This window comes from Musca autumnalis, unplaced genomic scaffold (assembly GCF_047663935.1).
Source record: "Musca autumnalis isolate F117 unplaced genomic scaffold, ASM4766393v1 scaffold_4, whole genome shotgun sequence".
Taxonomy (NCBI): Eukaryota; Metazoa; Arthropoda; class Insecta; order Diptera; family Muscidae; genus Musca; species Musca autumnalis.
In genome coordinates, this window is record NW_027411977.1 from 240,260,665 (window position 1) to 240,287,827 (window position 27,163).

Below are 27,163 nucleotides of genomic sequence, written 5' to 3' on the forward strand. Positions count from 1 at the left end.
ACAAGCTTCAGCTCGTCTATAAAGACAAGTTTCAGCTCGTCTATAAAGACAAGCTTCAGCTCGTCTATAAAGACAAGCTTCAGCTCGTCTATAAAGACGACCTGCAGCTCGTCTATAAAGACGACCTTCAGCTCGTCTATAAAGACGACCTTCAGCTCGTCTATAAAGACGACCTTCAGCTCGTCTATAAAGACGACCTTCAGCTCGTCTATAAAGACGACCTTCAGCTCGTCTATAAAGACGACCTTCAGCTCGTCTATAAAGACGACCTTCAGCTCGTCTATAAAGACGACCTTCAGCTCGTCTATAAAGACGACCTTCAGCTCGTCTATAAAGACAACCTTCAGCTCGTCTATAAAGGCGACCTTCAGCTTGTCTATAAAGACGACCTTCAGCTCGTCTATAAAGGCGACCTTCAGCTTGTCTATTAAAACGACCGCCTTTAGCTCGTCTATAAAGACGATCATCTTCAGCTCGTCTATAAAGATGACCACCTTCAGCTTATCTATAAAGACGTCAAACTTCAGCTCGTCTATAAAGACTACCTTCAGCCCTTCTATTAAGACTACCTTCAACTCGTCTGTAAAGGCTCCCTCCTGCCTGTCTATTACGACTCCCTCTTGCCCGTCTGTAAAGACGACCTTCAGCTCGCCTATTAAGACGACATTCAGCTCGTCTATAAAGACAAGCTTCAGCTCGTTTATAAAGACGACCTTTAGCTCGTCTATAAAGACGACCTTTAGCTCGTCTATAAAGACGACCTTTAGCTTTCACTTCAAGGCCGAGCAACTTCTTGTATTTTACCTTCTTCTCTGCTGATAAAGCGGAACAGTTGGAATTGAAACATTTTGGCTGTTATCACAAAACATTGCAATTTTCCTAACAAAAGATGTGCTGTGTCATTCTGTTTACCCACCAAGACAGTAAACAAAAAAACGTTTGATTCACATGTTTCTGCAGAAAACACGCTTTTGACAAAAATAGTCCTTATCTATGGTGGAGCGGGTTTATAAATAAACAAGTTATTGTTTATATTATCTCCCACTACAAGAAAAATAAACGCTGGTCTGGACTTAGTGCATTCGCATAGTTGTATGTTATTGGACCAATGCTAACACACAGAATATTTGCAGGTATTTCAAGGCGTCGTTCTAACGAGCCCTTCAATTGCTGTGCTGCGATAAATTTTTCAAAAATTAAAATACACATGTGTATCGCTAGACACAAGATAAGCAGGTTTATTGTCTTTGTTTTAATTCGAATTCATTGCAAATGCAAAAAAACTTCAACAGTATTCAAATAGACGTCGAGTGCAGCACTTATTAAAATTTATTTTAAAAAAATTAACGGAGCTAAAAATAATTTTTATTTGAGTTGTTAAAAAAAAGTAATCAATAACACAATGATTAAATCACGCTGTAAATCTGTTCCTGTTCAACGTAATAGCTCTGAAATGAAACAATACGCAGCAGAAGATTCAAATATACCATTGAAAAAAGATTGGCTGGATACCTGGTGTACCTTGCCCAAGCGCTTTGATACGGTTCTTGAAGAGGTCTATAACTATGAGGTGCGTGAGGATGATGTTTTCATTGTGACTTATATTAAGTGCGGTACCACTTGGATGCAAGAAACGGCATGGTTGTTGCTAAATAATTTGGATTTTGAGAAAAGCAAAGAATTGTCTCAAACGGCAAGATCTCCGTTTATAGAGTGAGTAGAAATATTTCACGGTTGGGCGATTTGGTGCTGACATTAATGATTTGTTTTGGTTGTTGATTTTAGTTTCCATGGCATTATTCCCAATGTCCCCAATCTAATAGAATATAGTAAAACCCTTCCCAGTCCTCGGCTATTGAAGACCCACATGCCCGCCAATTTGTTGCCAAAACAAATTTGGCAAAACAAGACAAAGGTAAGGAATCAGAAAACGGGATAAATCTTAAAGACTCGGTACATAAGCGGCGGGCTGCCTAGTTTAAGTAATCAATACTAAAACGTAAAGAGTAACCTGGTTCGAATTTGGCTCGGACGTTCTTTATTCTTCTATCTGAAACGACTTCAGCAATAATGCCATGCTTCTTATGTCCCGAGGCCTTTATGCTAATATATTTCAATGTGTGTGGTGTTTTTTCTTTCATTTCAGATAATCTACGTTGCCCGCAACTGCAAAGATGTTGTTGTCTCAGCTTATCATTTTGCAAAAAATCTTCAATTATGGCGTGGCGATAATATTGAAGATTTTGTCAACGATTTTCTTAATGATAATATTCTGTATTGTAATTATTGGACCCACATTGTGGACTTTTGGAAGATGCGTAATGAAGAAAATATCTTTTTTGTTACCTATGAAGAAATGAAACGGGATTTGGGTGGAGTCATTCGGAGATTGTGTGCATTTTTGCAAAGACCCCAACTGAGTGAGGAAGAACTCCTCCATACGGTGGATTATTTGTCATTTAATAAAATGAAAGGTATGCTTGGAAGATCTGCTGAAAACAATTTTCGAATGTCTCATTTTTTTATTATTCTTTCAGAAAACGATAAAACAAATATAACCACTGCTCTCAAGGAACACATCAAAACTGCCAAGGAGGATTTTCAGTAAGTAAAGTTCTAGATTTTGTTCTTAATAACCGTCCAGGTTTTAGGGGGCTAAAAGGCCAAGGTGCCATTACGAAACATTTGCTTGGTCTTTATTTAGTCCAAATTTAGCTATAGCTATACATCCCTTCAGGCCAAAGACTTCCATGTTGTCATTTATTGCATAAATGACCAATACAATAGCTTTGTTCCCGTACTTTTTAATAATAAAACTCGTAAAAGAGAGAAAAAGAGATAAATTGTTCTCACACAAAAGTTTTTTCAAAAAGTTCCGGAACGCAAAAATGGAAAAAACGTCAAAAAAGTTCGAACAAATGTCAAAGTCGGCGTACCAGCCATTCAGACGCTGGTATCCATGTTACTATTTTTTACACGCTCAAATTTGTCGAGTAAAAAGTTTTTAAAGAGAGCGTCATTCAGCGCCATTTTTCTTTAAAGAGAAGTGAACATTTTACAACTTTCTTGTATACGGGAACTGGTTTTCGGGTAAAAAGTGTAAAAGTCGTAAAATTTGTAAAAAATTTTAGTTCTGGAACAAATATAATATCGAGAGTTGTTGTTTCCATTTTTTAAGCCGTGGATTTTTAAAAAAAAATATTTTTTTCAGTCAATTGGATTTACAAAAAAAATATTTTGGAGTTTTTAAAAAAAATATTTTTTCAAGCTGTGGATTTTTAAAAAAATATATTGGATTATTTTAAATGTATTAAAAAATATTTTTTCAAACCGTTTATGAAAAAACTGTTTTTTCAAACCTTAATCCACGGGTTGAAAAAGTTGTTTTTAAAATTCACAGTTTGAAATACAAAAATGTCCACCCGTAAATTTTTTTATTTTTTCAATCAATGGGTTTTACAAAAAATATTTTGGATCCAAAAAAAAGTTTTTTAGGTTGGATTTTTTTAATTATTTAAAAAAATTTTTGAGCCGCGGATTAAGAAAAAAATCGTTTTAGGCCATCATTTTTATAAAATAAAAATTGTTTTGAATGTTTTAAAAATTATTTGTTCATGTCATGAAAAAAACAGTTCTCATAGCCGTGGATTTTTAAAGTATATTTTTAAGTCGAAGATTTTTTATGAAATAGTTTTCCCGTTGAGTAAAAAAACGTTTTTTTCAAGCAGTAAATTAAAATAAAAAACATTTTTAAGCCATGGATTTAAACAAAAATATTTAAGCCGTAGACTGTTTAAAAAACATTTTGGATATTTTATCGAATTTTTTTAGGACGTGGATCTTGAAAAATTTATTTTTCAAGCTGTGGATTTAAAAAAAAAAATTTTTTTTCAACATCGCGAATTTTTTCTATATATTTTTTTCTTTTTAGGTCGTCTTTTTTAATAAAATAAGCATAGCTTTGAATATTTTAAAAATTATTTGTTCATGTCGTGGATAAAAAACAGTTCTCATAGCCCGGGATTTTTTAAAGTATATTTTTAAATGGTCGATTTTTTATGAAATATTTTTCCCGTTGAGTAAAAAAAATATTTTTTTAAGCAGTGAATTTAAAAAACAAACATTTTTTAAGCCATGGATTTTTTAAAATATATTTTTAAGTCGTAGATTTTTTATAAAATATTTTTCCCGTTTGTTTTGTTCCACTCAAACAATCGACTATTTTTCCCGTTGAGAGAAAAAAAAACTTTTTTTCAAACAGTGAATTTAAAAAAAAAATTTAAGCCATGGATTAAAAAAAAATATTTAAGCCGTGGACTGTTTAAAAAACATGTTGGATTTTTTAATAAAAAAATATTTTTTTCAAGCCGCGGATTTTTTCTATATATTTTTTTAAGCCGCGAAATTTTTCTAAATATTTTTTCCAGCCTTAAATATTTTACAAATATTTTTCAAGCTCTGAATTTTTTAACAAATATTTTTCAAGCCTGAATTTTTGTAAAACCTATTTGTTCGTGCCGAGGATTTTAAAAAAATATTCCTTTAAGTCGTAGATTTTTTATAAAATATTTTTCCCGTGTACGTTTTTTTTCAGGCAGTGAATTCAAAAAATATTTTTTAAGCCAGGGATTAAAAAAATATTCATCATATTCGTGTACTGTTTAACAAACATTTTGGATTTTTAAATGATTTTTTTTCAAGCCGTGGATTTTTTTTAAATATTTTTTCAAGCCGCGAATTTTTCTAAATATTTTTCCAGCCTTAAATATTTTACAAATATTTTTCAAGCTCTGAATTTTTAACAAATTTTTTTCAAGCCGTAAATTTTTTAAAAACTATTTGTTCATGCCGAGGATTTAAAAAAAATATTCATTCAAGCCGTAGTTTTTTTATAAAATATTTTTCCCGTTTACTAAAATAACGTTTTTTTTCAAGCAGTGAATTCAAAAAAATATTTTTTAAGCCTGTGATTTTAAAAAAAATATTTATTTAAGCCGTGGATTGTTTAACAAACATTTTGGATTTTTAATGATTTTTTTCAAGCCCGGGATTTAAAAAAAAAATCAAATATTTTCTTTTTTCAAAAACTGTTTTTTCATGCCGTGTATTTTTTCTAAATAATTTTTTCCAGCCTTAAATATTTTACAATTTTTTTTCAAGCCATGAATTGTTTATCAAATATTTTTCAAGCCCTGAATTTTTGTAAAATATTCCTTGCAGCCATGACTTTTTTAAAAAAAATATATCTTTGCAGTCCTAAATATATTCAAAATTTTTTTCAAGCCGTTGGTTTTAAAAAATATTTTTTACAGCCCTGGATTGTTTACAAAATATTTTTTACAGCCCAATATTTTTTACCCTCAGCCTTCAGGCTAACGAGGGCATATATAATTTAGTCCGGTCAAAATAGACATGCGTATAAGGGGGAAATAGCAAAAATTCCCACAAAGCTGAATTTTGGTGGAGAGCTAGGGTTGGCCATTAGAAGCAACGTCCTAAAAGTCCCCATCGATCCCATGTGTGCAAAAAAATTATTCAGGGTCAAAGGTCATTTTTGGAGGCATTATTTAGTGTTTTTTAATTTTTCTCAAAAACGGTAATACATAGCAAAAGCCCGCTAAAGTAATAGTTGTAGATTCAATAATTGTCTACAAGATTGGTCTTTATGATTGTTAAAAAAGACTTACCATTTTCGAGATATCTCGATCTAAAGGTCAAATAAAAAATTAGCCGCATAAGTACATTATGAGGAGAACAGGTTAAAGTAACGACACTATGTGTTAGATATTTTCGTAAGCTTTCAAACGATATCCACTTTGCAGTAATCGGTTCAGTAGAACCGGGTCTAACCCGGTATTTAAATTTGGCCTTTTGGGTCTAATAACCGGCGAACCGGATGCGCAACCGTTGAAAATTATACATTTCCGTAATCAGCGCAACAAACCCTACCTTCGGACAAAACTTGAAAAAAATCGGAGAGTTTTCGTTAGGGTCGTTCCCGTTGGGCTTTCGATTATACATGTGGGTTAAATGGGCTATTTTTGCATAAAGTAACTCTAACATTGAATAACTCTACTAAACACACTCTGATTTTGTTGGAATTTTTTTTAGAAGATAGCTATAATTTCGCTCTTCAAGAAAATATATATATTTTTTGGGGGACAGACCCGATTACTTGGCTTATTTTAGCCGGTTCGTCTGAATATGTGCATATTTCCCTTATAAGTGCATAAAAATCATGTGTTTTTTAGAACAGCTATATCTCAAGAATGGTTCCTTCTAAGAAAAAGATTATAAGGGTCAAACTTGTAGATAATTTTTCTGTCTACAATATTTACTTTAGTCAATATTTAGATTAGATCAACCGTTTTCAAAAAATAAATCCGAAAAACTAAAAACCCTTCAATTTTGACCTTTGACCCCGAATAATATTTTTTGCACACATGGGATCGATGGGGACTTTTAGGACGTTGCTTCTAATGGCAAACCCTAGCTCTCCACCAAAATTCAGCTTTGTGGGAATTTTTGCTATTTCAATGTCTATTTTGACCGGACTAATTTGATACGATCAAAAATGTGCCTTATCAAAATAATGGTGTTAGATCATAAGTATTTTTGGATTTAGAGATATTTTGGAGTCGATTTAGCTGTGTCTGTCAGTCTGTCTGTCTGGTGCCCACAAAAACATTCGAACGGATCAAACGATTTGTTCAAAACTTTGCACTTGGACTGTTTTTGGATCTTTTAAAGAATTTTTTTGCGATGTGTATTTTTTAAAAAAAATATTTTTCAAGCCTTGGATTTAAAAAAATTATTTTTTTCAAGCCGCGGATTTTTTCTATACATTTTTAAAGCCGCGAAATTTTTTTAAATATTTTTTCGAGCCTTAATTATGTATGTATTTTACAAATATTTTTCAAGCTCTGAATTTTTTAACAAATTTTTTTCAAGCCGTAAAGTTTTGTAAAAACTATTTGCTAATACCGAGGATTTTAAAAAAAAATATTCCTTCAAGCCGTAGTTTTTTTATAAAATATTTTTCCCGTTTACTAAAAAAACGTTTTTTTTTTCAAGCAGTGAATTCAAAAAAATATTTTTAAGCAAGGGATTTAAAAAAAATATTTATTTAAGCCGTGGACTGTTTAACAAACATTTTGGATTTTTTAATGATTTTTTTCAAGGCGTGTTTAAAAAAATTAATTTTCAAGCCGGGGAATTATAAAAAAATATTTTTTCAAGCTGCGGATTTTTTATTTTTAAAAACTATTTTTTCTTGATGTGGATTTTTTCTAAATATTTTTATTCCAGCCTTAAATATTTTACAAATATTTTTCAAGCCCAGAATTTTGGTAAAATATTTCTTCCAGCCGTGACTTTTTTTAAAAATATACATCTTTCAAGCCCTTAATATTTTCAAAAAATTTTGCAAGCCGTTGGTTTTTAAAAAATATTTTTTACAGCCGTGGATTGTTTACAAAATATTTTTTCCAGCCCAAAATTTTTTGCCCTCAGCCTACAGGATAACGAGGGCATATATAATTTGATACAATCAAAAATGTGCCTTATCAAAATAATGGTGTTAGATCATAAGTATTTTTGGACACAAATCCGTTTTCAAACAGAGAATTTAAAAAACAAAAATTTTTGAAGCCATGGATTTAAAAAAATTATTTAAGCCGTGGACTGTTTAAAAACATTTTGGATTTTTTAAAGAATGTTTCTCATGCCGGGGATTTTTAAAAAAAAATATTTGTTCAAGCCGCGGATTTAAAAAAAAAATGCTTTTTAAGCCGGGGATTTAAAAAAAAATTTTGTTCAAGCCGTGGATTTTTACAAAAAAAAAAAAAATGTTTTTTAAGCCGCGGATTTAAAAAAAAATATTTGTTCAATATTTTTTTGTTTGTTGTAATTTTTTGTAAAAACTATTGTTCATGCCAAGGTTGTTTAAAAACATATTCCTTCAAGCCGTAGTTTTTTATAAAATATTTTTCCCGTTTACTAAAGGAACGTTTTTTTCAACCAGTGGATTAAAAAAATATATTTTTAGACCATGGATTTTTTAAAAAAAATAATTATTTAAGCCGTGGACTGTTTAACAAATATTTTGGATTTTTTCATAAACATTTTCAAAGCCGTTGATTTTTTAAAAAAAAATTTCAAGATTATTTTTAAAAAAAAATTAAAAAAATATTTTTTTTTTTAAAATACTTTTTCAAGCCTCGGATTTTTTTCTAAATATTTTTTCAAACCATTTTTTTATCAAATATTTTTCAAATCGTTAATTTTTGTAAAATATTCCTTCCAGGCGTGATTTTTTTAAAAATATATATCTTTCCAGCCCTAAATATTTTCAAAAATTTTTTAGTTAGTTTTTAAAAAATATTTTTACAGCCGTGGATTGCTTACAAAATATTTTTTGCAGACGAGGGTATATATAATTTGTCTTATGCTTGGTTTACAGTTACGACATCCACTCGATTTCAACTGTCAAATCCATAGGTTAAACGTCAAATGAAATCCAGATGAGATTTCATTTGAAGTTTGAGCTATGGAGTTGAAATCGAGTGGATTTCGTAAATGTAAACTTAGCATTATCAAAATAATGGTGTTAGATCATAAGTATTTTTGGACACAAATCCATTACAGACATTTTGGAGTCGATTTGACTATGTCTATCAGTCTATCTGTCTGGCGCCCACAATAACATTCGAACGGATCAAACGATTTATTGAAAACTTTGCACATGGACTGTTTAAAAAACATTTTGATTTTTTAGGGCGTGCAGTTTTAAAAAAATATTTTTCAAGCCTTGGATTTAAAACATTATTTTTTTCAAGCCGCGGATTTTTTCATCAAACCGCGAAATGTTTCTATATATTTTTTCCAGCCTTAAATATTTTACAAATATTTTTCTGGCGCCACAACATTCGAACGGATCAAAGGATTTGCCCAAAACATTGCACTTGTCTAAACTTAGATCAAGTTCGAAGATGGGTCATAGCGGTCCAATCTTTGGGTACCTCCCCCACAAAAGTGCAATCTTTTTGCTCAAATCAAGACAAATGCTGAAGTTTCACACATAGATCAGGTTCTAATATGAAGTATATCGATCCACACAGTTAAGGATTTTTTAAAAACTATTTTATTCCGTTTTTTAATATATTTAAAAATATTTTTTAAGCACTGGATTTTTTAGTGAATATTTTTTAAGCCATGGATTCTTTAAAAAATATTTTTTTAAACAATGGGGCTTACAAAAAATATTTTGGAACCGTGGATTTTTTAAAAAATATTTTGGATTTTTTGTTAAATATTATTGAAACCATGGATTACAAAAATATTTTTTCAAACCGTGGATTAAAAAAACATTATTTCACAGTTGGTGGATTTTTATTTTTTTTTTTTAATCTATAGGTTTTAAAAACAAATATTTTGGATTTAAAAGTTTTTTTTTTTAATTATTTTTAGGACATTTTTTATGAAGCCATGGATTCGTTAAAAATATTTTTTTAAACAATGGGTTTTACAAAAAATATTTTGGAGTTTAAAAAAATATATGTTTCAAGTCGTGGATGTTTTAAAATATTTTGTTAAATATTATTGAAACCATGGATTAAAAAAAATTTTCAAAACTTGGATTAAAAAAAACAACATTTTTTCAAACCTTAATACACAATTTGAAAAATAGTTTTTTTTTCAACCGGTGGATTTTTAGTTGTTTTTAATCTATAGGTTTTACAAAAAATATTTTGGATTTATTAAAAAAATATATTTTTGATTTGGATTTTTTACAAAATATTGTATTTATTGTAAAAATTATTGAAACCATGGATTAAACATTTTTTTTTTTCAAACCGTGGATTAAAAAGACATTACTTCACGGTTTGAAAAATAGTTTTTTTTTTTCAACCAGTGGATTTTTATTTTTTTAATCTATATATTTTTTAAACAATGGGTTTTACAAAAAATATTTTGGAGTTTATAAAAAAAATATGTTTCTAGCCGTGGATTTTTTAAAAATATTTCGGATTTTTTGTTAAATATTATTTAAACCATGGATTAAAAAATATTTTATCAACCCGTGGATTAAAAAAAAACTTTTTGAAAAATAGTTTTTTTTCAACCGGTGGATTTTTAATTTTTTTTAATCTATAGGTTTTACAAAAAATATTTTGGATTTATTAAAAAATATTTATTTGACTTGGATTTTTTACAAAATATTCTAATTATTCTAATTACACTGTGCTACAGTGAAAATTTGCAGGGGTTCTAATGCATAAATTCGGTTTTGTGGGAGTCCATAGAAGACGAAAATACCTTTGGTTTCTTTGGGTCACTTCGGTTTTTCATTTTATAACGGTAAATGTAGTGAAAAATGGGCTTTCTTGGATTTTCAACTTTAAACGGACGTTACTTCTTTTTTTCACAAACGATTTGCACACACTGTTTTTCATAATAAAGGGGAGAGTAATGCCTTTCGAACAAGCCATAGATTTTTAAAATTGGTTAACAAATGGCTAATTAATAGTGGTTTAAGTGTGACAAAAACGCATTAAAAAACAGTCAAATGTTTTTCCTTGTGCTCTAGGCTGCGTAAATGACACCTAACAGTACAATTATTTACAGTTAGCAAGTAGGAAATTTAGTTGGATTTCCAAAATGGGAAAAACCAACAAAATTCGTTGCATAGTGAATGCGTTATGGCATTTTTTGTGTTTCAACTTTTTGGTTTTTTTTCATATTTTCCTTTATAAAACATTGATACCTTGTGCGTAATTGTTAAGCAGGATAATCACAATTAGAATCATACATGCTAAGATACCCATCTTTTATAAAGGAAAATATGAAAAAAACCAAAAAGTTGAAACACAAAAAATGCCATAACGCATTCATTTTTCAACCGATTTCGTTGGTTTTTCCCATTTTTGAAAGCCAACAAAATTCCCTACTTGCTAACAGTAAATAATTGTACTGTTAGGTGTCGTTTACGCAGCCTAGGGCACAAGAAAAAACATTTTACTGTTTTTTAATGCGTTTTTGTCACACTTAAACCACTATTACTAAGCCATTTGTTAACCAATTTTAAAAATCTATGGCTTGTTCGAAAGGCATTACTCTCCCCTTTATTATGAAAAACAGTGTGTGCAAAGCGGTTGTGGAAAAAAGAAGTAATGTCCGTTTAAATTTGAAAATCCAAGAAAGCCCATTTTTCACTACATTTACCGTTATAAAAAGAAAACCCGAAGTGACCCTAAGAAACCAAAGGTATTTTTGTCCTCTATGGACTCCCACAAAACCGAATTTGTGCATCAGAAATCCTGCAAAAAAATTTTGTCCCCTTTTGTATCACAGTGTTATTAATGAAATGAAAAATATTTTTTTCAAACCGTGGACTAAAAAATATTATTTCACAGTTTGGTTATAGGTTTTACAAAAAATATTTTGGATTTATTAAAAAATATTTTTTTGATTTGGATTTTTTACAAAATATTTTGGACTCAAAAAACCCAGTTTTTTTAAAATTATTTTTAGGCCATTTTTTATAAAATAAAAATAGTTTTGGATTTTTTAAAAATTATTAGTTCATGCCGTTGATATTTCAAAAATTATTTTTAAGCTGTTGTTCTTAAAACATTTTTCTAAGCTGTGGAGTTTTTTTTAAAATATATTTTTACGTCGTATTTTTTTTTACTAAAATAGCTTCTTATTAATTAAAAAAAAACATTTTTGTAGCAGTGAATTTTTTAAAAAATACTCTTCAATCCGTGGATTTAAAAAATATATTTTTTAACCCAGTTTAACAAACATTTTGAATTTTTAAGAAAATAAGTTTTCAAGGCGTAGATTTTATAAAAAATATTTGTTCAAGCCGTTGATTTTTTAAAAACAATATTTTTTGAAGCAGCGGATTTTTTAAATTTGCTTTTTGATTTTTTTGACTTTTTAATCCCTACATATTTTTTAAGCCCTGAATTTTTTTACAAATATTTTTCTCGATTCATCGTTTTGACAACTGATGACATAATAAACTGCTGCCAGGACCCAGTCGGTCTTCCTGTTGTCCCTATCGTCAGAAATTAGCATCTCCTCTCCTCCTTGTAGCTCCAAATTTTGCAGAAGGTTTAGACCTATTAGGAGCTGCCGGCTTTGCAGTGATATGCAAGCCAAACCTCTGCAAGTCCCTGTCTGCGCCTGACCCTTTCGCTTCGTCGAAATCGAGATGGAGTATCTTGGAAGATTCCTACCGTAAGTTTGTTTTCGGCACCGATGGAGTCAGGATGCCCGCAAAGGATTCGAAAACCTTGATACCACCGGATTTCCAGTTTTACCTGGAGCCGGTCAGAAATTACAGCATTCCCACCGATTGGAAGGAAGCGCTTCTGAGCGTGAAAATATGTATTCTCGATATACCTCACGCATCGGAGTTTCAAACCGGAATTCTGCTTGGATGACATCGCTCGTGTTCCAGCCATCAAACATGCTGAGGTACTGCGCTGCCATTTTATAGGAGTGCCTACCTTTCCACTCCCTCCAGCTTGTTTATAAAGACTCCTTTCTGTTCGTCTAAAAAGACTCCCTTCGGCTCATCTATAAAGACTTCCTTCAGTTGGTCTATAAAACTACCTTTAGATCGTCTATAGAGACGAAGCTTATCACGTCTAAAATGTGACCTTCAGCTCGTCTATGAAGACTGTCTCTAGTTCGTCATTTGGTCGCCAACAAAGACTTCGTTTCTCTATATTTGTTTAATTAATTTTTATTTTTTATTTTCAGATTCATGAGACGAGGCATTGTTGGTTCTTTCAAGGATGAATTGACGCCTGAGTTACAAGAAAAAATTGATAACTGGTCTCGTAATTTCTTAGCCCAACATGGTTTGACTGAAGAAGATATTTTTGGCAAATTATAAATTTAAAAACGACTTCGTATTTTATTTAAATTATTTTACTATTGTTTAATCAAATTTATAATATGTTAATTAATGTACACATTTTGATTTAAGTAGATATTGTAGTGAACATTAAATGCACCCTTCAAATATTTAAGCGATATATCTAATCTGCTTTGGGATGGCAGTGTTAATAAATTAATAAAGCTTTCTGTAAATTGAATTAAAGAAAAAAATTGCATGCAAATAAAGTGATAAATATTCTAAAGCCACAAAGCTCTCTTCTCTCTTTTGTCCACTCTGTCATGGGATCTTCTATCTCAATGACAGTAAACAACAACAAAAGACCATGATAGACACGATGATAGCAATGAAATGCATCACTTTTCAGTTCAATTTCGGAATTCGCTTGAATAACGTCATAGAAAATATTTGAAATGTTAAAATCTCGACCGGTCTCCGCACCGCGGGTTCTTTTCACCAGCAAACAATATGCCACAGAAGGCAAGGATATACCTCTATGCAAGAATTGGTCTGATACATGGTGTACCCTGTCTCAAGAATTCGACAATGTTTTACCCGATATTTTAAATATGGAAGTGCGTGAAGATGACATTTTTGTGGTGACCTTTATTAAATGCGGCACTACTTGGATGCAGGAGGCTGTCTGGTTGCTAATGAATAATTTGGATTATGAAAGGTGTAAAGTGGTTCATGTTTGGGAACGGAGTCCATTTTTGGAGTAAGAATTTTTGGAAATTGCGGTAATACTTTAAAATATTTTGTTTTTAGCAATCATGGTTTTAACGTTGGTGCTCCAAATGCCATAGAATTTTGCAAAACCGCTCCAAGTCCCCGTGTCATTAAGACACATATGCCGGCAAATTTATTGCCATTGGGAATATGGAGGAAGAATGTGAAGGTAAGACACGTTACGAGTACTTATATGCAAAGGAAAATAGTTTAGTAGCCTAAAGGGAGCCTTAATAGACGAGACGAATGAAACCATAATAGACGAGCTAAAGGGAGTCTTCACGGACGATCTGAAATGAGTCCTTACATACGACCTGTTAGATGGTGATATGGATACTATAGTATCCCATCTCAATCGTCCAAAGTTGCGTTCCTCAGCTGCTATCGCAAGCGATAGGCCCAACCTACCCAGGAAGAAGGCTCTGTAGTGGGATTCTCTAACTCATTTTTTGAGTTACCGACAAAAATCGATAAAATTAAAACGCAAAATTGTGAATGAAAAGTGAAAATAAAAATTGACAGCACTCTTGCTATCGGTAGAACTTTACGACGACTTTTTATTCGTCGCTAACTTACCGAGAAACATCGTTAATTACCGAAATTATAAGCATTTTAATTTTACCGATTTTTGTCGGTAACTCAAAAAATGAGTTAGAGAATCCCACTACTGATGGGTGAGGCTATGGAGGAGAGAATTTTCCACATACTCAACCACTAAGAGTTGTAAGGCAAGGAAGAGGAAAAATAGGCCTTCCTGTAAAAGGGCAGTGCAGTACTTCAGCAAGTTTGTTGGCAGGAATCCGAGCGAAATCGGGTTGAAATTCCGATTCGTGAGATGTATAGTGAAGAAACATCCTTAGGCTGAGAAGCGTTTCCTTTTCATCGGTTTAGCCCTGCTCGAATCCTATGCGGTCACTAGTGGTGTCTCCGGCTGGGTCGGCCAACCTCGGCTTCGTAGACAACGTCACAGACGAATCGACCAAGGTCCCGCCGTTTCGATATCGGCGAAGCAGAAGAGTTAGTCGCTAACGAACCAGCGCCACAAGCTCCCATTCAGTGGGAATGAAGAAGAGTGAGACTGTCAATGCAGATTGGTGTAACATCGAAGACCTTTTCACAGCAGGCGTGCGGGAAGTAATATATTCAGAGAATCCACAACCAGATGCCAAGAGGATGGTCAGTTGGTCAATCACTCGGCTTAAAACACGAAGGTGGCCGCTCTTCAGACACTAGAAAGCATCCAACCTGGGAAGGCCTACAAAGGCAGCCAACGTCAAAACCTCTCGTATGCACTGACCCAGATGACCTTCTGATAACAATCAATGACAAGTCTGATCCTGAAGGTTGCTAGTAGAAATTCGTCTTGGGACGGTCATCATTTCTGACGATTTGGACGACAGCCAGACGTGACATGGCCGAGCAGCTTTTTATAAGCGCAACAAAGTCATTCCTTAAAATGACCATGACTGACTCTGATGCACTTTGGGGTATCTCAACTGCCGAGATCCCATACAGAGTTGTAGCTACTACATGAGTGTCACCTCCGGACTCGGATGTGACAGAGGTTTTGAAGCTGATCAGGAACAGGGAGCGATAGTTGGAATTTGGTCTATAGAGGCACCCTTTCTATCGAAAAAGTTCTATAAAAGCACCATTTCTATCAGAAGAGATCTATAAAGGCACCATTTCTATCAGAAAGGGTCTATAGAAGCACGCTTTCTATCAGAAAGTGTCTATAGAAACACCCTATATATCAGAGAGGGTCTATAGAAGCAGCTTATCTATCAGAAAGGGTCTATACAAGCAAACTTTCTCTCAGAAAGGTTCTATAGAAGCACCCTGTCAGAAAGAACGAAGTACCCTTTCTATCAGAAAGGATCTATAGAAGCATCCTTTCTTCCCGAAAGGGTCTATAGAAGCATCCTTTCTTTCCGAAAGGGTTTTTAGAAGCACCTTTTCTTTCCGAAAGTGTCGATGGAAGCACTCTTTCTTTCCGAAAGTGTCGATAGAAGAAAGAGAATTTAGAAGTACCCTTTTTATCAGAAAGAGAATTTAGAAGTACCCTTTTTATCAGAAAGAGAATTTAGAAGTACCCTTTTTATCAGAAAGAGAATTTAGAAGCATTCTTTCTTTCGAAAGGGTCTATAGAAGCACCCTTTTTATCAGAAAGAGAATTTAGAAGCATCCTTTCTATCGAAAGGGTCTATAGAAGTATCCTTTCTATCAGAAAGGGTCTACCAAAGCACCCTTTCTATCAGAAAGGGTCTACCAAAGCACCCCTTCTATCAGAAAGGGTCTATAGAAGCACCCCTTCCATCAGAAAGGGTCTATAGAAGCTTCCTTCCTATCAGAAAGGGTCTATAGAAGCTTCCTTCCTATCAGAAAGGGTCTATAGAATCACCCTTTCTATCAGAAAGGGTCTATAGGAGCACACTTTCTACCAGAAAGGGTCTATAGAAGCACCCTTTCCATCAGAAAGGGTCTATAGAAGCACCCTTTCCATCAGAAAGGGTTTATAAAAGCACCCTTTCTATCAGAAAGGGTCTATAGAAGCACTCTTTCTATCAGAAAGGGTCTATAGAAGCACACATTCTATTAGAAAGGGTCTACCAAAGCACCCTTTCTATCAGAAAGGGTCTACCAAAGCACCCTTTCTATCAGAAAGGGTCTACCAAAGCACCCTTTCTATCAGAAAGGGTCTACCAAAGCACCCTTTCTATCAGAAAGGGTCTACCAAAGCACCCTTTCTATCAGAAAGGGTCTATAGAAGCACCCCTTCCATCAGAAAGGGTCTATAGAAGCACCCCTTCCATCAGAAAGGGTCTATAGAAGCACCCCTTCCATCAGAAAGGGTCTATAGAAGCTTCCTTCCTATCAGAAAGGGTCTATAGAATCACCCTTTCTATCAGAAAGGGTCTATAGGAGCACCCTTTCTACCAGAAAAGGTCTATAGAAGCACCCCTTCCATCAGAAAGGGTCTATAGAAGCTTCCTTCCTATCAGAAAGGGTCTATAGAATCACCCTTTCTATCAGAAAGGGTCTATAGGAGCACCCTTTCTACCAGAAAAGGTCTATAGAAGCACCCTTTCCATTAGAAAGGGTTTATAGAAGCACCCTTTCTATCAGAAAGGGTCTATAGAAGCACTCTTTCTATCAGAAAGGGTCTATAGAAGCACACATTCTATTAGAAAGGGTCTACCAAAGCACCCTTTCTATCAGAAAGGGTCTATAGAAGCACCCCTTCCATCAGAAAGGGTCTATAGAAGCACCCTTTCCATCAGAAAGGGTTTATAAAAGCACCCTTTCTATCAGAAAGGGTCTATAGAAGCACTCTTTCTATCAGAAAGGGTCTATAGAAGCACACATTCTATTAGAAAGGGTCTACCAAAGCACCCTTTCTATCAGAAAGGGTCTACCAAAGAACCCTTTCTATCAGAAAGGGTCTACCAAAGCACCCTTTCTATCAGAAAGGGTCTATAGGAGCACCCTTTCCATCAGAAAGGGTTTATAAAAGCACCCTTTCTATCAGAAAGGGTCTATAGAAGCACCCTTTCTGATTCAGAAAGGGTCTATAGGAGCAACCTTTCTTTCAGAAATGGTCTATAGAAGAACCTTTCTTTCAGAAATGGTCTATAGAAGCCCCTTTTCTATTAGAAAGGGTCTATAGAAGCCCCTTTTCTATCAGAAAGGGTCTATAAAAGCCCCCTTTTTATCAGAGAGTGTCTATAGAAGCACCCTTGTTATCAGAAAGAGAATTTAGAAGCACCCTTTCTATCGAAAGAAGTACCCTTTCTATCAGAAAGGGTCTATAGAAGCACCCTTTCTATCAGAAAGGATCTATAGGAGCATCCTTTCTACCAGAAAGGGTCTATAGAAGTACTCTTTCTATAAGAAAGGGTCTATAGAAGGACCCTTTGACGTCCAGAAGGACGTCTTTGTATACGAACTGTAATAATCGTGTAGACTACTAGAAGGCCGTATCTATAAGCGGCCAGAAAGGCGTTTTAAAGATGATTGCAAAGGACTAGCTGAAGGCTGCCATTATAGTCTCTCTTTATAGACCTACTTAAGGCATTCTTTGTAGACGAGCTTAAGGAAGTCTTTTCTTCCATTTTTATACCCTATACCACAATGTGGAAAAGGGTATTATAAGTTTGTTTTGGGAAAAATTCATGTAACACGCGAAATATTCGTCGGAGACCCCCAATGTGGTATACCATTTTTCATATCTCGACGAGATAAAGCGATTTTGAGATGTGTGTCCGTCCGTCAGTCCGTCCGTCCGTCCGTCCGTCTGTCCATTATAAATTGTAAACACGCTCCAGGCCGCAATTATGGACCGATCGTCACCAAATTTTGTATGGAGGTCGGGTTCAGATCAGAATAGATCCCTATTCTTATTGGTGATGATCGTGAAATATTTAGCGGGTGAAATGGACCAAAAACATAATATTTATCCAATTTTGTAGCGGCTCTGTAGGTCTCAATAATAGTCCGATAAACGCGTAATTTTAAATGAGTTAAGAGTATATCACAAAGGAGAAGCTTGCAATTTGAGATGGCGATCGGACAATATTTAGAGGGTTAAATGGACCAAAACTTTTGTGTGAAAATTGTGAAAATTTTTAATATACAGCTTATATCTTAATTCCTGGAAGTGACATTCCGGACAAGTGAGGTATACTTGAAAGTGGAACGCCTGACCTTTCAATTGATGCCAATTATGTTGGTGTGCATGATCAGATAACAGAGTTACAGCCTAATATATCCCGTTATTTGTTTGTATTGTAATAATAAACTCGCTAGAAGTCGCAATTATACATCAATAGTCACGAAATTTTTCACCGGGTAAGAGTATAGGTCGAAAAAGATGCCTACAATTTTGAATGATGATCTGATATTCTTTAGCGGGTGAAATGGACCATTACTTTTGTATGAAAAATATAAAAATTTTATTTTTGGTCGATATTTTAATTCCTTGAGGACATATATATTTCGCAAAGTACCCTACATATGGAAAAAAAACTACTGACCTTTCATCTGATGTAAATTGCAATAAAGTGTTTGCTAGATAGTGGGCCTTCTGCCTAATATATATTGGGTTCTGTGTAGAGAACTCTATTTTTATACCATGCTACATATTGTCTCTCCAATAGTTTATGTAACATCACGAAATATTCGTCCTAGACCCCTTATTTGGTATGTCAAAATTCATATCTCGACGAGATAAAGCGATTTAGCGGTGTGTGTCCGTCCATTAAAAATTGTAAACAAGCTTAAGGCAATTTGAACTTCAATAACAAATTTTTTAAGGAGATTGTGTTCGGGCCAGAATAGAAATGTTAGTTTTTGGTGATGATCGCGAAATGTTCAGGGGATGAAATGGACCAAAAACAAAATTTTAACCAATTTTGTAGCGGCTCTGTAGGTCAAAATAATAACCCGCAAAATTTTAAACAAAGTTTGAGTTTATGATGAAGAAGAAGCGTACAAACCAACGTGAAGATCAGATAATACTTAGCGGGTTAAATGGACTGAAACTTTTGTGTGAAATTGGTAAAAATTTCAATAACGTAGCGGTTAAACAACGGAAATAGTAGTACTACATTAGTGGGTTTCATTACATTTTAGTTTGTGTGAACTAAATTTTCTTTTCCTGCTACAAAAATGTCTTTGTCATGCTAGATAACTTTTTGGTTTTGGTCATAAGTATTATACATTACATCTCTGATATTTGATAATCAAATTTTCACAATCATTGAAAAGAAGTTCCGTGGAGAGCGATTGTCCAGGGATAGTGGTATAGGGTATCCCATGGTCGGCTCCGTCCGACTATAGACTTTTCTTACTTGTCATTTTTAATTCTTTTGTTCCAGATAATTTATGTGGCCCGTAACTGCAAAGATGTCATTGTCTCGGCCTATCATTTCACCAAAAATCTTGGTTCGTGGAATGGTGACAATTTAGAAGACTTCGCCATGGATTTTATGAATAACAAAATAATGTACACCTGCTTTTGGTCTCACATTGTGGATTTTTGGAAAATGCGCGAGGAGTCATTTATGTTCTTCACTACCTACGAAGAGATGCAGCGGAATTTGCCAGGCGTATTACGGAAATTGTGTGACTTTTTGGAAAGGCCGCAGCTTACAGCCACTGAAATGGAAAATATGCTAAACCATCTGTCATTTGAAAATATGAAGGGTAAAGATTTTTGAAATATTCATGGATTCAATTCAAAATATCCTAATTTCCATTACAGGCAATGATCAAACCAACATCACCGCCTTGATGAGGGAACAAGTTCCAACAATAAGCGATAATTTCCAGTATGAGTGGGAGGAATATTTCTCTCAAAGTTTTGTTTTCAAATGTTTTTTATTTTCAGATTTATGCGCCGCGGTATTGTGGGTTCCTACAAAGACGAATTATCACCAGAACTCCAACGGAAAATTGATAATTGGTCAAGGGATTTTCTGGCCCAACACGCACTCAAAGAAGAGGATATCTTTGGCGAATTATAGAAATGTTTGTGTGGGTGTGTTTTTCCTGACACATTCTACCTGCATATTCTTAATCTCAAATGTCAACACATGTATTTTAAATATTGATACGAAATATATTGCCCTTCCAATTCAAAATAGCTTATCTTACTAAAGATGAAGAAACTGCAACAACTATTAATGTGGTCAGCGTAGGTAGCGAAAATTCATATTTAAATAACCTCTAATCAAGGAAGTTTAAATTTAGTTTCAATTTAGTAGTGGTTAAGTTCAGTGGTCAGTTTTGAGAGGTAATTTTGAAAAATATTATTTTAAAATATGTTACAATCACGTGCCATTAAAACTTCACGAGACGCTGAGGAATACAAACAATATGCCACAGCAGGTTTGAATATACCATTAGAGAAAGACTGGTTACAGACATGGTGTACTTTAAATGCAGGCTTCGATCAAGTTCTGCCACAAATTCTTGAAATGGATGTCCGTGACGATGACATTTTCATTGTCACCTTTATTAAATGCGGCACAACCTGGATGCAGGAAACGGCATGGTTGCTAATGAACAATTTAGATTTTGAAAAATGCAAGAGCCTTAATATCTGGCAGAGAAGTCCATTCTTGGAGTAAGTCAAACTTCGTTGTATTTAATGATGAAAATGTAAGATATTAATGACAATTCTTTTACAGCCTCCAAGGTTTAAATCCCCGTGTTCCCAGTATGGTGGCAATATCCAAAAACTTACCTAGCCCCAGGATTTTGAAAACTCATATGCCAGCTAATTTAGTACCATTGGATATATGGAAGAAACAGGCTAAGGTAAATGGAATGATGTATAAGTACCAGATAAAGGAGGGTATTTATAGCCCACATGCTAGCCGAAGAGTGTCTTTTTAGAACAAATGAAGGGGACCTTTATAAACAAGCTGAAGGGAGTCTTTACAGAACAGCTGAAGAAACGATCTGAAGGTTTGTTTTTAAAGACTACCTGAAGCTAAAGGCTGCCTTTATAGACCAGCTGAAGCCTGTCTTTATAGACAAGCTAAAGGCTGTCTTTATAGACCAGCTGAAGGCTATTTTTAAAGACCATCTGATCGCCCTTTTATTCAGAAAAGAAGTAGCACTCTTTCTTTCAGAAAAGGTCTATAGAAGCACCGTTTTTCAGAAAGAACCTACAGAAGCACTGTTACTTTCAGAAAGGGTTTGTAGAAGCACCGATTCTTTCAGAAAGGGTCTTTAGAAGCACCCTTTACTTCTGAAAGGGTTTACAGAAGTATCCTTTCCTTTCACTCAGAAAGGTTCTCTAGAAATGCCCTTTCATTCCGAAAAAGTCTATTGAAGCAGCGTTTCTTTCAGAAAGGGTCTATAGAAGGACGCCTTCTTTCAGAAAGGGTCTATATCTTAATATTTTTTAAAAACCTATCGACTACAAAAAATTTTTTTTTAAAAATTCACGACTTGAAAAAATATTTATAAAAAAATTCACGACTTGAAAAAATATTTATAAAAAAATCCACGACTTCAAAAAATATTTTTTAAAAAATCCTCGTCTTGAAAAATATTTATAAATCCAAATATTTTTAAAATAATCCTTGACTTGAAACAATATTTTCTAAAAAATCCAAATATTTTTTAAACTAATCCTTGACTTAAAAAAATATATTTTTTAAAAAAATCACGAATTTAAAATTATATTTTAAAAAAATCCACGACTTGAAAAAATATATTTTTTAAAAAATCCACAACTTGAAAAAATAATTTTTTTTTTAAAAATCCACGACTTAAAAATTATTTTTCAAAAAATCCACAACTTAAAAAATATTTTTTAAAATACGCACGACTTGAAAAAATATTTTTTTTAAATCCACGACTTAAAAAAATATTTTTTAAAAATCCAAAATATTCTTTAAAAATCCAGGACTTGAAAATGATTTTTTAAAAAATCCAAAATACTTGGAAATATATATTTTTTAAAAAATCACAGACATTAAATATATTAAAAAAATTTAAAAAATTAACAACTTGAAAAAATATTTTTTTAAAAATCTACGACTTGAAAAAATATCCTTGACTTGAAAAAATATCCTTGACTTGAAAAAATATATTTTTTAAAAAAATCACGAATTGCAAAAAATATATTTTTTAAAAAAATCACGAATTGCCAAAAATATATTTTTAAAAAAAAATCACGAATTGCAAAAAATATATTTTTTAAAAAAATCACGAATTGCAAAAAATATTTTTTTTAAAAAATCACGGATTGCAAAAAATATATTTTAAAAAATCCACGACTTGAAAAAATATTTTTTTTTTTTAAATCCAAGACTTAAAATTTATTTTTTAAAAAATCCACGACTTGAAAACAAGAAAAATTAAAAAAAAATCCACGACTTAAAAATTATTTTTTAAAAAATGCACGACTTGAAAAAATATTTTGTTTAAAAAATACTCGACTTGAAAAAATATTTTGTTTAAAAAGTACACGACTTAAAAATTATTTTTTAAAAAATCCTCGACTTAAAAAATATTTTTTAAAATATGCACGACTTGAAAAAATATTTTTTTAAAAATCCACGACTTGAAGAAATATTTTTTAAAAATCCAAAATATTCTTTAAAAATCCAGGACTTGAAAAAGATTTTTTAAAAAATCCAAAATACTTGAAAATATAATTTTTTAAAAAATCCACGATTTAAAAATATTAAAAAAACATTTTTTTAAAAAATGAACGACTTGAAAAAATATTTTTTTAAAATTCCACTTGACAAAATAGCTTTTTAAAAAATCAACGATTTGAAAAATATTTTTTAAAAATTCCACGATTCGAAAAGAAATATGTTTAAAAAATCAACGACTTGAAAAAATATTTTTTCAAAATCTAAAATATTCTTTAAAAAATATTTTTTAAAATCCAAAATATTCTTTAAAAATACACAACTTAAAAGATCGACGATTTAAAAAATATTTTTTAAAAAAATCCACAACTAGAATTTTTTTCTTGAAAAAAATATTTTTTAAAAATCCGCGAATTGAAAAAATATTTTTTTTTAAACCCACGACATAAACGAATATTTGTTAAAAAATTCTCGACTTGAAACAATATTATCTAAAAATCCAAATATTTTTTTAAAATAATCCTTGACTAGAAAAATATCTTTTTTTAAATATCCACGAATTGAAAAAATATTTTTTAAAAACTCCTCGACTGGAAAAAATATTTTTTAAAAAATTCATGACTTGGAAAAATATTTATAAAAAAATCCATGACTTAAAAGAATATTTTTTAAAAAAATCCACGACTTGAAACAATATTTTCTAAAATATCCAAATATTTTTTAAAATAATCCTTGAATTGAAAAATATTTTTTTTTAAAAATCAACGACTTGAAAAAATATTTTTTAAAAAATCCAAGACTTGAAAAAATATTTTTTTTAAAAATCCACGACTTAAAAAAATATTTTTTAAAAAATCCACGACATGAAAAAATATTTTTTAAAAAAACCAAAATATTCTTTAAAAATCCACGACTTGAAAAAGATTTTATAAAAAATCCAAAATACTTGAAAATATAATTTTTTAAAAAATCCACGACTTAAAAAATATTTTTTAAAAATCCACGATTTAAATAAATATTTTTTTAAAAAAGTTAACGACTTGAAAAAATGTTTTTTTTTAATCCACTTGAAAAATAGATTTTTAAAAAATCAACGATTTGAAAAATGTTTTTTTTTTTAAATTCCACGATTCGAAAAAAATATTTTTAAAAAACCCACAACTTGAAAAAATATTTTTTAAAAAATCCACGACTTGAAAAAATATTTTTTTAAAAGTCCAAAATATTCTTTAAAAATCCACGACTAAAAAAATGTTTTTTAAAAAATCCAAAATATTCCTTAAAAATTCACGAGATGAAAAATATTTTTTAAACAAGTAAGAACGCCGTAATACCGTTACCCTCCACCACGAAATGTATTGAAGAAAAATGGAAAAATGGAATGGTGGAATATTGAAGCCACAATATTCAAAATACCGAAAATCGGGAGGTACTTTTCCATGGGGGCTATATGAAGGCGTGGACCTATACCAACAAATTTTGAGTATCCCCAACCAAGTCTAAATACCAAATTTCAGCCTTTTCGGAGGAAAATTGAGGCCACAATCTTCAAAATACCGAAAATCGGGGGGTACCGTTCTATGGGGACTATATGAAGGCGAAAACCTATATGACAAATTTAAAGAGGAAAGTTGAGAACCCCCAACGATGTCTAAATACCAAATTTCAGCCATTTCGGAAAAAAGTTGAGGACACCAAACTTCAGCCATTTCGGTGCAATATTGAGGCCACAACATTCAAAATACCGAAAATTCAAAATACCGTTCTATGGGGGCTATATGAAGGCATGGACCGATACCGATAAAATTCTGGGGGGAAAGTTTTATACCCCCAAAGTAGACTAAATACCAAATTTCAGCCACATCGGTGTGATAATGAAGCTAAAACCTTCAAAATACCGAAAATCGGGAGGTACCGTTCTATGGGGGCTTTATGAAGGCGTGGACCGAGAAAGTTATATACCCCCAACGAAGACTAAGTACCAAATTTCAGCCATATCGGTGTGATAATGAAGCTAAAACGTTCAAAATACCGAAAATGGGGAGGTACCGTTCTATGGGGGCTATATGAAGGCGTGAACCGATACCGACAAAATTCTGGGAGAAAGTTTTATACCCTAAAAGAAGACTAAGTGCCAAATTTCAGTCATGTCGGTGTGATAATTAAGCTAATACCGTTAAAATACCGAAAATCGGGTGGTACCGTTCAATGGGGACTATATCAAAACGTGGTCCGTTATAGCCCATTTTCAATACCAACCATCCTGCAAGTAATAAAAACTTCTACACCAAATATTGACTCTCTATCTCTAAAATTGCGAGCTGTATCTTGATTTCAACAGACAGGCAGACGGACGGACAGTCGGACATGGTTAAATCGACATAGAATTTTATGCTGATCAATAATATATATACTTTATAGGGTCTCCGACGAATATTTCGATGTGTTACAAACGGAATGACATTTTTTTAATTATACCCTCCATATGGTAGAGGTATAAAAATACAAAATAGTTGAAAAAATATTTTTTTAAAAAATATGTACATGGCATACAGATATTTTTTTTAATCCAGCGAACGTCCTTTGAGATTACTTAGAGATCGACAGTATGGGCTTCACAGTCCACCTTTTCTTTATTATTTACACTAGCAACTTTAGAATGCATGCTATCTTTTGAAGACGTTTAAGAGGTCTTCCATCCTTTTAAGACCTTAAGGAGGTTCTTATAATTCTCATAAGCCATTAAAAGATAACTTTTGACGTCTGGGTTGGAGTCATATTACAGTCGAAATCGCTTATAACGTCGGTCAAGGGACCGACGGAATTTGTCGCTATAACCGATATGCCGTTATAAGCGATAGGGCTATAAAGGGCCCCAGAGATTTGGGACTTTTGGATGTCGTCGTTATAACCGATATGACGTTATAAACGACGACGTTATAAGCGATTTCGACTGTAACTGTAAGCTAGATGTTTGTTTATTGAACTTTTCAAAGGTATCTATAATGATTATCCGAAAGATGGGGGTAGAAAGAAAGTGGTATTTAAAAACAATTTTGTCTCTTTAAACATTGTCCCGATCTGAAACCTATGAACATCCTTCTTCTTTCAGATTATCTATGTTGCCCGCAATTGCAAAGATGTCATTGTCTCCTCCTATCACTTTCTGAAAAACCTCGGTGCCTGGGTGGGTGATAATATCGATGATTTTGCCACCGATTTTATGAATAATGAAACAATATATACCTGCTTCTGGGCTCATATTGTAGATTTTTGGCAGATGCGCAATGAGCCGAATATTTTCTTTACCACCTATGAAGAGATGAAACGTGATTTGGCCAAGGTCATCGAAAAGCTGTGTACATTTTTGGAACGACCACAGCTCAAAGGCGAGGAAATGGAGAATATTTTAAATCATTTATCATTCGAAAATATGAAAGGTATGGGAGAGGTATTTGAATGTATGCCCAAATGGATTTTTTTAATTGATTTTGTTGTTGTCTAGGAAACGATCAAACCAATCTCACAAATATTTTTAAGCAACAAGTACCCACCATAAAGGAGGAATTCCAGTAAGTTTTTGTTGGTTGTTTAAATTCGAAATGTTTTCTTTTAACCGTTTTTTTTTGTTTTTTTTTTTTTTTATTTAAGGTTTATGCGCCGCGGTATTGTGGGCTCCTTTAAGGATGAATTATCCCCGGACTTGCAGAAGAAAATCGATAATTGGTCTCGCGACTATTTAGTCCAGCACGGCTTGACTGAGATAGATATTTTTGGAGAATTATAAATAAATAATGTTATTTTTAAGAAGAAAAAAAATTTTATTTATTAATCAGCTGGTGCCTTGCTTGCTGGATTGCAGTGTGTGTATAGACGATGAAAGAATTCTATATTTTCTTCTTGAGGTATAAACAGTCTGAAGTAAGCGGGACAATAACTATAGACAAACTGAATAGTAAGCCATTTTGATATAGACACTGTTACATATATGTATATTGTGAAGATGTGCACTTATAAAGAAATATTTAAAATTCCAACAAATTCTCTCTAATGATCTTTAAATGTGCGGACAACGTTTTTTGAGTGCAAAGTTCCCAAATTTAATCTGTAAACAAAAAATAAATCTTCCAATAAAAACGCATATTTACTTATGAATTAGTTTATCACAGAAAAAAGCGAAATATTTTTTAAAATAATCCTTGAATCCTTGAAAAAAAACACAATTAATAATCCTTGACTTGAAAAAATATTTTTTTAAAATCCACGAATTGAAAAAAATATTTTTTAAAAAATCCACGACTAGCAAAATGTTTTTTTTTTTTTAAATTCACGACTTGAAAAAAATACTTTTTAAAAACTCCACGACTAGAAAAATATTTTTTAAAAAATTCACGACTTGAAAAAA

The 27,163-nt window shown here is 32.4% G+C and overlaps 3 protein-coding genes across 3 annotated transcripts; all 3 read left to right on the top strand.

Moving 5' to 3' along the window:
* Nucleotides 1–1,036: 1,036 nt before the first annotated feature.
* Nucleotides 1,037–13,125, top strand: LOC141400998 (sulfotransferase 1 family member D1-like). The gene is made up of 5 exons (XM_073980755.1): nucleotides 1,037–1,713; nucleotides 1,786–1,915; nucleotides 2,147–2,474; nucleotides 2,538–2,604; nucleotides 12,775–13,125. The coding sequence occupies exons 1-5, from the start codon at nucleotides 1,403–1,405 to the stop codon at nucleotides 12,908–12,910; spliced, it is 972 nt and encodes a 323-aa protein (XP_073836856.1). The 5' UTR covers nucleotides 1,037–1,402; the 3' UTR covers nucleotides 12,911–13,125.
* Nucleotides 13,126–13,277: 152 nt separating this feature from the next.
* On the top strand, nucleotides 13,278–20,287 carry LOC141400863 (sulfotransferase 1E1-like). The gene is made up of 5 exons (XM_073980471.1): nucleotides 13,278–13,631; nucleotides 13,682–13,811; nucleotides 19,519–19,846; nucleotides 19,905–19,971; nucleotides 20,031–20,287. The coding sequence occupies exons 1-5, from the start codon at nucleotides 13,327–13,329 to the stop codon at nucleotides 20,164–20,166; spliced, it is 966 nt and encodes a 321-aa protein (XP_073836572.1). The 5' UTR covers nucleotides 13,278–13,326; the 3' UTR covers nucleotides 20,167–20,287.
* A 301-nt stretch (nucleotides 20,288–20,588) lies between these two features.
* Nucleotides 20,589–26,580, top strand: LOC141400864 (sulfotransferase 1 family member D1-like). The gene is made up of 5 exons (XM_073980472.1): nucleotides 20,589–20,768; nucleotides 20,833–20,962; nucleotides 25,871–26,198; nucleotides 26,264–26,330; nucleotides 26,410–26,580. The coding sequence occupies exons 1-5, from the start codon at nucleotides 20,620–20,622 to the stop codon at nucleotides 26,543–26,545; spliced, it is 810 nt and encodes a 269-aa protein (XP_073836573.1). The 5' UTR covers nucleotides 20,589–20,619; the 3' UTR covers nucleotides 26,546–26,580.
* The last annotated feature ends 583 nt before the right edge of the window (nucleotides 26,581–27,163 follow it).

Excerpts from the sequence above, each read along its gene's own strand:
- LOC141400998 (XM_073980755.1), top strand. The coding sequence starts at position 1,403 with ATGATTAAATCACGCTGTAAATCTGTTCCTGTTCAACGTAATAGCTCT. Across the intron at positions 1,714-1,785 it reads GCAAGATCTCCGTTTATAGA|TTTCCATGGCATTATTCCCA; the intron begins GTGAGTAGAAAT and ends TGTTGATTTTAG. Across the intron at positions 2,605-12,774 it reads ACTGCCAAGGAGGATTTTCA|ATTCATGAGACGAGGCATTG; the intron begins GTAAGTAAAGTT and ends TTTTATTTTCAG.
- LOC141400863 (XM_073980471.1), top strand. The coding sequence starts at position 13,327 with ATGTTAAAATCTCGACCGGTCTCCGCACCGCGGGTTCTTTTCACCAGC. Across the intron at positions 13,632-13,681 it reads GAACGGAGTCCATTTTTGGA|CAATCATGGTTTTAACGTTG; the intron begins GTAAGAATTTTT and ends TTTTGTTTTTAG. Across the intron at positions 19,972-20,030 it reads ACAATAAGCGATAATTTCCA|ATTTATGCGCCGCGGTATTG; the intron begins GTATGAGTGGGA and ends TTTTATTTTCAG.
- LOC141400864 (XM_073980472.1), top strand. The coding sequence starts at position 20,620 with ATGGATGTCCGTGACGATGACATTTTCATTGTCACCTTTATTAAATGC. Across the intron at positions 20,963-25,870 it reads TATGGAAGAAACAGGCTAAG|ATTATCTATGTTGCCCGCAA; the intron begins GTAAATGGAATG and ends TTCTTCTTTCAG. Across the intron at positions 26,199-26,263 it reads ATCATTCGAAAATATGAAAG|GAAACGATCAAACCAATCTC; the intron begins GTATGGGAGAGG and ends GTTGTTGTCTAG.